Here is an 11,077-nt window from a genome sequence, read left to right as displayed (position 1 = left end):
GGATATGTGTTCTCTTTTGGGAGTGCTGCAGTCACTTGGAGCAGCAAGAAACAACCTACAGTTGCCTTGTCGAGCACAGAGGCTGAGTACAGGGGTGCAGCAATGGCTGCATGTGAGGTAGCTTGGTTGTATAAGCTACTTTATGATATGCATCAGCTTACAGATGGGCTAGTTATCATTTATTGTGACAACATGAGCAGTATACACTTGGCAAATAACCCAGTCTATCATGCTAGAACAAAGCACATTGAGGTGCATTATCACTATGTGCGGGAGAGGATTTTACTAGGTCTTATTGATCTAGTTTATGTCAGCATAGAGGATCAGGTAGCTGACATATTCACGAAGGCATTGGGCGCAGAGAAGCTGCGCAAGTTCAAAGACCTACTTAGTGTGCAGGAATTGGGATTGAGCTCGAGGGGGAGTGTTGAGATATTGAGCTCCACTCGTGATATGGCAGGGTGACCGTTGTGTATTTATGTCACCGACTTGTTAGTTGTAGATGCGGTTGGTACACCGCCCATGAATAATAGCTAGATGACAACTATCCTTATCTACTCTAGTTCGTGGCTCAGTTAGTATGCCACCTTAGTTAGTTGAGTTTGGTTTGAGACCCATATATAGGGTTCTTCTATTTCTATGTACTAGAGTTCTTTTTTTGGCTTACACAACTAAGAAGAGGAAAATTGTTTTCAGCCTCCACCTTTGTGTGTATTCCCCCATTGTGCAAGCAAGAATGCTACAAGTGAGACTCCTTCCTTCTCTCCCACAATCTTGACACCGCACTCATAACCACCTGTAATTACCTTAGGCTCCTTAAACTCCTACTTAAGCAAGATCCGGCACCGCAAGAAAATGGCTTGCCTCCCCTCTTTTTTGATCCTAATGCTATTGACATCTATGCTATGACCTGCTTAATGATGAGGGCTAGCCTACTACCTTCATTTTTCCTAGCTCTCCTAGAGGATATGAGCAAAAACCAATTCACTAGGTGCAATCACCCCTTCCTATCCACCACCTCTCTCCACATCCACATGAACCTGAAAGGGTACATGCAGAGCCACCAATTTTTACGCAAATCCATCCGCCCGCCTTCCCCCCCTCATTCCAAGGACGAGAATTAGACTTGGCTGTCCTGCTCCTCATGTAATACTATCCCGAAATGTATCCAAAAAAAAAAACGCATGATCACTGCACCTAGGGGTCCTTAAGTTAGGCATGTCCAGTGACCTTGGTCGGCTGGCTCCGCCCCTAATCCCCTAGCCCTTTTCTGATCCCCCACGTCACGCTTAGGGCACATCAATGGCAGGACTCACGGAGGGAGGTAACACTCACCTATGGTTAGACCTGTCACCCTAAGCCACTGGCACCACACCCCCTTGGCACAAATGGGGTCCTCAAGTGTGGGACATCACCCGAGCTCGCCTGCGGTTAGACCCACTTCCCCATTCCACTAGCACGAGCACATTGCACCAACACGCTGAGGAGAACACTCCCCTTAGGTAGAGCATTGCACCTTCTTCTTCAGGTATACCAAAAACACCCAACCACCAACTTCGGAGGCCCTCGTCCACCCATGCAATCTGGTGAGCTGCTCCGACGAACATCATTCTTCAGCTTCAACAAGCACCTAAGTCTACATGTGGCCCTTACCCTTACACCCACGCCAAAGTGCCATGGAACTGGCACCCATCTAGGAGGGGGTAATGTTAAACCCAAGTCAAGGTGGCAAAAAATGGAGGAAAAAGCAAAAGGAAGATGGAAAAAGAGCAAAGACACGTAGACGGCCTCTAAAAATGAACCGGGGAAAAAAGCGAAACCTTAAAAGAAAAGGCGCCTCAAAAAACTCGAAAAATTCTTGTAAAAGAGCACCAGGCTCCCTCCTGTGCCAATTGTAAAATATTAGATGGGTGTAGGCTAGAGCCACAAGGCTAAAATAGGAAAACGGAAAAAGGACCTTGCCACAATGGCCAGTCATGTAAAAAAGGGATGGGTGCCCATGGGATTTTAGGGTTTGTATATATAAAGTTCAAAAAGTGACTTAGAGATCATTCTTTGGTGTGTGGCAAAAAGAGTCTTCTTCTTCTTCTCTCATTCTCACCTTCTTGCTTGTGTATGCTCTTGAGAGAGGGAGTATGAGAGTGTGAAGGAGTGAGTGTGTGTGAGAGTGAGGGATCAAGAGGCTGAAGCTTTTCACCATCTCCTTTTCTCTTCTTCTCTTCCCTTCTCTCTACTTGCGCGCACAGCTATGGAGGATGGAGCTTAGAGGTGGAGGAGGTTTGAGGATGCTTGAGCTAGCATCTAGGATCGTGGAGCTACCGGTGTGTGGAAGAGAGGAGGCAACTCATATCGGCACTAAGGTAAGCTTGCTACACTCGTAGGATTGACGGCGCGTCGGCTAGGTGAGAGATAGCCATTAGAGCTCACTTGGAACGCTTGACACAATAAGCAGTCCATGGGTCTTGGCGGTTGAGCAAAAGCTCCCACAAACTCTCAATCTCCTTTTTACGAATATTCTGCTCTTCTTCCAAGTGCTTCTCATTCTCTAGTTGAATGTAACTTCAACTTATAAGGTTTGTAAGCATTCCTAACATGTCAAAACTCAGGTAGGATAGCATTACAATTCTGTAGCACAACTGACATCGATTTTTCTATATTTTTGCAAGCAGCTCTAGAGTTCTACAAAAGATTTGTGGCTCCTAATTTAGCGTCAATCTAGATAGGAATTGGGCCATTGATCATTAGTCGAGGGAGAAGTTCACAAAGAAGAGCTCGACGGATCCCATCCGAGCTCGCTGCCTGTCCTTACATGGAAATTTACAGCCTGAAGCTTTTTGTAAATAAAGCAAGAATTTGAGTGCTCAATATTTAGGACATTGAACTGCAGCAACTCATTGTCTGCCTGTATGATCGCCTTTCCTGGTTTCCTCCACGCCTGTGCACTTTCTTTCATATTAGTGATAATCTTTTCATCCTCCCACATCTCAGCATCAGCATAAATATTTGCCATAAGCATATATGCTGAGGCATCTCTGCAATCTGCTTTAATTATTTGATCAAAACAGTGTCTTCCAAGTTCCACCTCTCCATAAGATCTGCAGCTAGCGAGCAAAGATGTCCAACCAACCACATTTGACTGAAATGGCATACGTTGCAACATACTTTCTGCCTCTTTCAATCATCCTGAGCGACTAAGAAGGTTGACCAGACAATTCAAATGCTCAACATCTGGAGTGATTCCATGGTCCCTGTACATGGAATTTATGTGAGTGCTTCGGCTTCTCCAAATAAACCCATATCAGTGCACGCAGAAATAAGACACAAAAATATTACTCTGTTGGGCTTAAGACCTCCTTTTTGCATGTCTTCAAAAAGTTGCATTGCCAATTTGTACTGACAATTGAAAATAAACCAGCAATCATGGAACTCCAGAGACCAAATCTTGCTTTGACAAGGCAACAAACACTGAATAAGCATCTTCAACGCTCCCACACTTGGCATACATGCCAACTAGAGCATTACAGATAAGTTCCTCTTGCTCCATACCCCTCTCCACTATACTGCCCACGCAGAACAAAAACGCAAACACAACGACTAAGTATGTACAAAATAACAAATGTCACACACACAACTTTTTGGTGGATTCCACACCTCGAATGCGCAGCAGTATGACAGCGTGGTTTGCGCGTAGCGAATGGAAGAAGCTCCCTCCTTCTCTCTTTTACTCATAAAATTGCACACAACTCATGAGAAAGTGAAAATAGACAAAAGGAGAAGGTAAAGTAAGATGAAACGACTCAAGATTGGGTTCAATCTCCCCCCGATATGAAGTCGGTAGCTCCCCTCATGCCATATTTATAATAATATTATGAAATCTTCTTTGCCCAAGATTTAGGCCCTTTACAATCACTCTTTGCATAAAGAGTTTGAGTGAACTGAAAAAGAGATAGAGTAATCTGAATTAATGGATGCTAGCAGTTGTGTATCCCACAACTCTCTAGAACCATTAATATTTTATTGGACATATCTTCTAAAATCTATTTTGCTAATAAATATTTACATAGAGGCTATGCGCACACTTTATAAGAGATAGCGGTGCATCTAATACAATAATCCAATAACTGCCAAATAAATTCTTGAGGAAATAATATTTAGAATGCTTGCACATGTGGCACACTTTTTCAATTCTCCTTGCTCTACAAATCAGCTGCCAAAAATTTAGAAAATCATGTTAGAATAATAACCAACTGAATAATTGCAGTTAGCCACATAAATTAATTAATTTGGAATATTTACATAAAATAATTAGTTCACGAATATGTGAATACTCGTGTGGATAAAATGGTACCACCCACATTCACACTTGCATCTACTCTCGGAAAGGATATGCGTCCCCATCGACCTTCCGCCTAAGACAATTCTTAGGAACATGCCCCGCATTGACAGAGAACCATTTAAGGCACTCATCCCGCCAACGTACACACAAAGGAGAACCATTTAAGGCACTCATCCCTTTGTGTAGGTGCCACCTGGCAACATGGACACCCTAAGTCCACTTATAGGGCCATATCAATAGCTAAGGGTTTGAAGTAAGAATATGGTGTTGACTTTGATGAAGTCTTTTCTCTTATGGTCAAAATGATGATCCTACACTTGGTACTAGCATTGGTTTCTTGCCTTATCAAATGGATATAAATATAATTTTTTAACATGTAGACTTGAATGATGAGATCTATATGTAGCAACCTGAGGGCTTTGAAGAAAAAGATAGAAAACACCTACTATGCAAGTTGAGAAAGAGCCTTTATGGCCTTAACCACACCTAGGGAATGGTACCACAACTTTGATGCTTTTATGCATTCACAAGGATATAGCCATAGTGCTATGGATCCATATTTATACATGAAGAAGGCTCGTGATGGCAGCCTTATGATTTTGGTACTCTATGTGGATGATATACTTATTATTCGGAGCACATTTTCACTTCATTATTTATAATTTCAATGACATTTGAATAAAGGATAGGTCGGGCACACATTGTGGCCATTGGAGTTTCCACATCTTGTGTCTCTCTCTCTTTTTCTCTTGCTCTTTCCACCATAGCTCTTGCTTTTGCTCATGTGCTTCCACTATGGGCTCACTCCCTTTAGATGCCTCCAAATTTGTAATTGGGATAATATTGTGCCAGCGTTGCAAATATACCATAGACTTCCTTATGAGCTTTGCTAGTTGACATCTCATGAAGCTGAAATGAATTAGACTGCCACTGAATACAAATGCTTAGCTATGGTATACCTTGTTAAGAAAAATTTTCATTATTTATTAGCTATGCCCTTAACCTATTTTGTGGACCATCAAGCCTTGTTATATCTCGTAAACAATCCCTATTCTACTGGATGGATTGCTAGATGACTTCTTTTATTGTTCAAATTTGATTTTTCCATTATCATATAGAAAGGAAGACAACATTTCATGAATGATCACCTTTCATGAGTAACCAATGGCGAGAAGGCCATAGGAATTGATGCCGACTCCTTGATGCTCATTTGTTTCACATTCACAAGAAAGCTTAGCTCTTCAAGTTTGACCTCACACCCCATTGGACCAATGACATAGTACACATCCTTGAATATGGCCTTCTAGAACACCCAATCAAAAAGGTGCACCTTACTTGCCTTTTAATCAAAGCTCGACCATACTAAGTGATAGCCAAGCAACTGTATTTCTTAGGCCATGATCATCTCCTCACAAGATGTGTGTCTGAAAAGTGCTAACACACTAAATTACCCACTCATAAAAGGAAAAAATGAAGCTTACACCAATTATTTCTTGCCAATATTTTGAAAAGTGGGACATAGATTTCATGGGATTGATTAGCCTAGCTGCTTAGTACTTGCAAGCTTGATACATTATAGTAGTAACCTATAAAAATAACACAAAAATCACCGATAGGTTTCTTTGGGAACAAGTCATGTCATGATTTGGATGCCCCATATAAATAGTCAGTGATCAAGGGATACACTTCTTGAATGAGGTAATCCATCACCTCTTATCCACATTTCTAATCATCCATCAAAAATCTAGCCCGTACTACCCCAAGAAAATGGCCAAGTAGAAGCTACCAACAAACTCCTTGTTAATATCTTGATTGAGATATTTTCAGCTTCATGCTCAAACTTGGATCATAAGCTTATGGTAGCTCTATGGGCCTATCACATAGCTCATAAGTTAGCAATCGACCAAACCCCATTTTCTTTGACATATGGCATTGATCCTCTCATGCTTGTAGAATTCTCGATCCCTAGTCTGCACATCACCGTTTAAGAAAATTGGAAATGCACTAAAGCATGGAAACATCATTTGCTTGAGTTGTTGGAATGATTGACTGAAACATGACTGCTAGACACTCATGCCCTACCTAACAAGAATCACTTGGTGGGGGGACTTGCTTGAGTTGCTATGCCAAACACACATCATACACACATGAGGAAGCTCACTCAAGAACATAAGGAGAGATGGAGTAAAAAATGTTTTTTTGTTGGTTTCCTATTCTTCTCTCACAAAAAATTCAATGTACACAAAATATAGATAAGATAAACATAAACGAAAGTGGCTTACTAAGTCAAATAGTGCATAACTGACTATACTAATCATTTGACACTATAACTTTGCTAGCTATACGTAGGTGTAACAAACTAAATATAACAAGTCAATGGCCATGTGAGGGTTTTAATGACCACGAAAGTGCTAAGTGTAGATGTGGAGACCCATCTAACTAGGCAGTCCATCATCAATGTCCACATGTGTTGATCTTGCCATCTCAATACTACCCTGTAGAGAAGGCCATATGAAAGGCTTGGTTTGACAAGCATGGCAAGAAACACTCTTTTGACAAGCGAGACATTTTCCTAATTTATTCAGTTAAAGGTCAAAAGTAGAAACTCAAATTACAAGGCCTTGGACCTTTCTGTATCCAAGTGATCACTAGAACTAGGAATGTGGAGTTAGAAACTCTAGACAGCTAGCCTATCACTTCAATTGTAGTAAAATTCAGAAGTATTACTTGCCTAGACACCCTTTGCATAGACCATAGATGGTATTGCTTCAATTGTAGCAGAATTCGGAAGTATTATTTGCATGGACATCCTTTTCATGAATCATAGATGGTAAATACAAAGAGTCCTATGCTACACATAGAGAAAATTTTCTACGAATAGTATAAGCAATGCCAACACATTACCTCACCTATGTCTACTATACTGAGCTTGCAATTGTAAACATAAGAGCTTACACAACCCATGACTTACACAATGCCAGGTTTCTAAGAAGCTTCTAGAATCTCAGAGCTATTATTAGGGATCCTACAAGCTATGGTTACCCAAATTGTCTAACCCTTGAGCTCATGCATTAATCGACTCTTCTAATCCTTCCTCTATAGGGCTTCACTTCCACCTAGATTCTACCTCTAACTAGTCTTCCCATTTTGTACTCCATCCTCCACCACCCTCCTAGAAACCCCAAACCGCACCAGTGCGCAAATTGACAGGACCAATTCCAAAAGCAACCCTACAACAAGATACACTCCCCTTAGAGGAGGACATTCTATCAAACATTCCCTCCTCGGTCCCATATAGAATAATCTTGTACTTGCCCCTTCCTCTAGCCCACATCCTTAAACTTCAACAATGTTGATCCATATATCAAATGATTGAGGACTTATTGTTCCATACCTAAAAGCCTCTTGCTAAGAGCTTCATACTCTTGGACACCCCTTTTGGTGCCTTTGCCAAACTCTTTGCCATGGTGGACTTGGGTATGGTAGACACTAACATGTTCTCATTAGCATCCCAATGATCTCCTATATGGGAAGAGCATGAACATCTCTTTCATAAATGCATGACTATCTTGGAGAAGTTAGCAAAAGAGATACCATAGGACCATTAATGATATGTCGATTACTTCCCCCCTACTATAGGAAAAACACTCCTTATATGTATTTAAGTGTTATCTCTAAGCTACAATAGCTATGCATCTTTTGGAACCCTCTCTTGTACACAAATAAATTCCAACCTTTGTAAATACAAATAATATTGTACCATACAAAACTATCTTAATTTATGATTGTGCACACTTGAGCCTCTCCCAAGCTAGGATGCTTGACTCATTTTTGCAAGAGGGAGTGAGACCAACTGACCAACCAATGTGTAGACGCATGAGTTGACCAATGACTATGATAAATGATCAAGTAACAAATCATCACGACAAGCAACCTACCAGGAACCCTGACCCAATAGACAAATCCAAACAAGTAACAATTTTTGTTGTAAAAGTGATAAGGTTGGGTAAACTATGAATTTCAACTATAAAATAGATGTAGGAATACAGTCACATAGAGTTGATCTAAAAATAATAGCATAATAAACGATTTTATTTGCCAAAAAGAGATTGCTCATAATCTATTCCTTGGCTTGCACCATTTAGAACAGTAGGTGATTGGAAATGTACCAATATTTTTCAAAGGACCCCTTAATGAGGACAAAAATTATATTTTTTCCTTTACAAAGGCCCAACTTTGGCATTCAAGTGAGCATGTTTGAAGTTGGAAAATTTTTCTTTACAAGTATAAGTAGCCTCGACAACTTCATCAACCATCACCAAGTGCTCAAAGAAATGACAGCCAATTGTGACCTAGCTACCCTTGTCAAAGCATATGCCCATCCTATTAACTTCATGGCTTGTAAGATTATGATATATGGATAGTGAGTAGAAAGGAGGGGATTTTGGATGGGGTTCCATACAATGGACGTAGATCACTAGGAACACCAAAAAAAGGTCATTGAGCTCATGCGTGAAGTAATGAAATAAACATTAGGCCTCTTGAAAAAGCTGGGAGATGAAAATTTGAAGGCTATTGCGTAAGTTCTTCACCACCTCCTTGCATATAATAACACTACCTCCAATCTACTAAGGGTGCCAAAATGGTTCATGGAAGACATAATTATAGGAAATATAGTGAACCAAGATTGGAACACACTATGGATGGAGTGTATCTTTGAATCCTTGGTACAAGCTAATAAGGTTTTTGAAAAAGACACGCCTTCCAAGAAGTTGAGTCACACAAAGGCCAAAAATATGATTCTTAACTACGGATCTATACTGACTCACTTGATGACCGCCTACCTTGGGATACCTCATGAGTAGTTGATGCCTAGCCCCATACCTGACTCAGTAGTAAAATACAAGGAAAAAGAGTAGCAACAATAGAAGAGGCAAAGAGAAGACGTTGCAGGTGACTTAGAAGAACAAAGATTGTTTAATATGGTCACCAAAATCTCCAAGATAGAATTTGAGAAATTGGAATCTAGACACGCACAATAAGAAAGAGAGGATCTCATAAAAGCTATCCAGGCATCAAGTCATGGATATGATATCCCTAGGAGAATCTAGTTCAAAAAAGGGCAATAAGAAGCTAGATGAAGAACATGTTCCCTCAACCCTCTTGCCCCATATGCAAAGAAAGATGGATTAGCTACAAGCCTAGGTCTCCGAAATTTCCAAATCCAAGACCCCACAAGAGACCAGTACAAACAATTAGCAAGAGAAGAAGCAGCATGTGAAGTCCATGAAAAGTATCCATAGCCATCCAAAACGACATGGGAAAGGAGGAGGAATTGAAACCATAGAGAGAATGTGTAAGGACCTCAAGAGAGCAAAGATTGATACACTTAAAGAAAAAATAGGATTTTCAATTAAGTTAGATGACTTGCATGAGGAATATATAATCTTCATCATAGAAAAAGAGAAATAGGCGACAAAATTGCAAGAACAACTTGAGGAGAAGGAAGCACAACTCCAAGTAAAGAGAGAGAAACTTGACAACCACATGGGGAGAAAACATCTAGAGAGCATTATAGGAAAAGAAGAAGTCCCTACTACAAGCAGAATTCCAAACACTACAAGATAAAGACCTTATACCGATATTTAAAGCGACGAAAATACAAAAAACAAAATTTGGCCCCATCGTCGCAAAAAGCGTCGTTATTAACGACGCCATAGAAACGTCGCTATTAGCGTCACTATTGGCGTCGCTATTGGCATCGCTATCAGCGTTGCATTTGCGATGCCAATAGCGATGCCAATAGCGACGCAACCAGTAAGTTTGCGATGTGCATAGCAACGGCAATAGCGACGCAAGCAGTAAATTTGTGACGCTAATAGCGACGGTAACAGGGATAAAAAAAATTTGTGGCAGCACTGTGTGCTGTATGAGAGCCATACAAAATAGTTTCTGCACTACTGTATACAAAGCGCTTACAAACAAAAAGAATGTATACTGAAATCATAAAACTGATACATGAAATAAATACATGATCGCATAAAAAGTGATTGGTACAATTATGATAGGATATCACTAATACATAGAAAATGTCTACATAGATCAGGCGACTAAAAAATAAAGGTGTGTAAGCTCCAAGGATCCAAGGGCGAGCTACAAATCCTCGTCCCCCGAAAGCTCGTCCCGTCGCAAAGGAGCATCAAACGGACTCTATAGAAAAAGAAACAACACATTAATCCACCATACAATAATGCATTCAAATATCTCATGGTAACTACGGACAAGAAAGTTGAATGACTTATAGGGCCGCCACGTCTATACAATCGGTCGATCAATGCATTGAGACCGTGCCTCTCTGCATATCGAGTATCAAGGCCATACAGCTGGCATGTGTTAACCCCAACACGAAGAAAGCAAAAGAAAGTGGAAAAGACGTAGGGCAAAGGCAGAAAAAAGGTAGCCCGACTGAAGAAAGAAAAGGAGAAAAGGCCAAAAGCGCAAGGGCAACCTTAAAAGTCCAAGGCAAATACAAAAGGGGAAAGGTGCATTTTTAAATAAAAAGGCACACCCTAAAATCTTGTAAAAGAGCGTCGGGCTCTCACTCGTGCAATTTGTAAATGTAGAGGGGCGGTGAAAAGGAAGCTAGGAAGATAGAAGGACAATGGAAAAAAGGGCCTAGGCTATGGCCGGCGCGATTTGTAATGGAGTGCTGCAAAGAAAACAAAATGCTAACTGTTAGAA

The 11,077-nt window shown here is 40.7% G+C and overlaps 1 protein-coding gene across 1 annotated transcript; it reads right to left on the bottom strand.

The window, feature by feature from the left end:
- Positions 1-2,758: 2,758 nt before the first annotated feature.
- LOC148034316 (pentatricopeptide repeat-containing protein At3g29230-like) lies at positions 2,759-3,160 on the bottom strand. The gene has a single exon (XM_087680471.1). The coding sequence runs from the start codon at positions 3,158-3,160 to the stop codon at positions 2,759-2,761; it is 402 nt and encodes a 133-aa protein (XP_087536597.1).
- Between the last annotated feature and the right edge of the window lie 7,917 nt (positions 3,161-11,077).

The sequence above is a fragment of the Lygodium microphyllum genome, chromosome 6, assembly GCF_053477565.2.
Source record: "Lygodium microphyllum isolate KBCC chromosome 6, Lygodium_microphyllum_v1.1.10, whole genome shotgun sequence".
Classification (NCBI taxonomy): domain Eukaryota; kingdom Viridiplantae; phylum Streptophyta; class Polypodiopsida; order Schizaeales; family Lygodiaceae; genus Lygodium; species Lygodium microphyllum.
The sequence above is the reverse complement of the archived record's forward strand: the minus strand, read 5'-3'. Positions and strand labels throughout refer to the sequence as shown.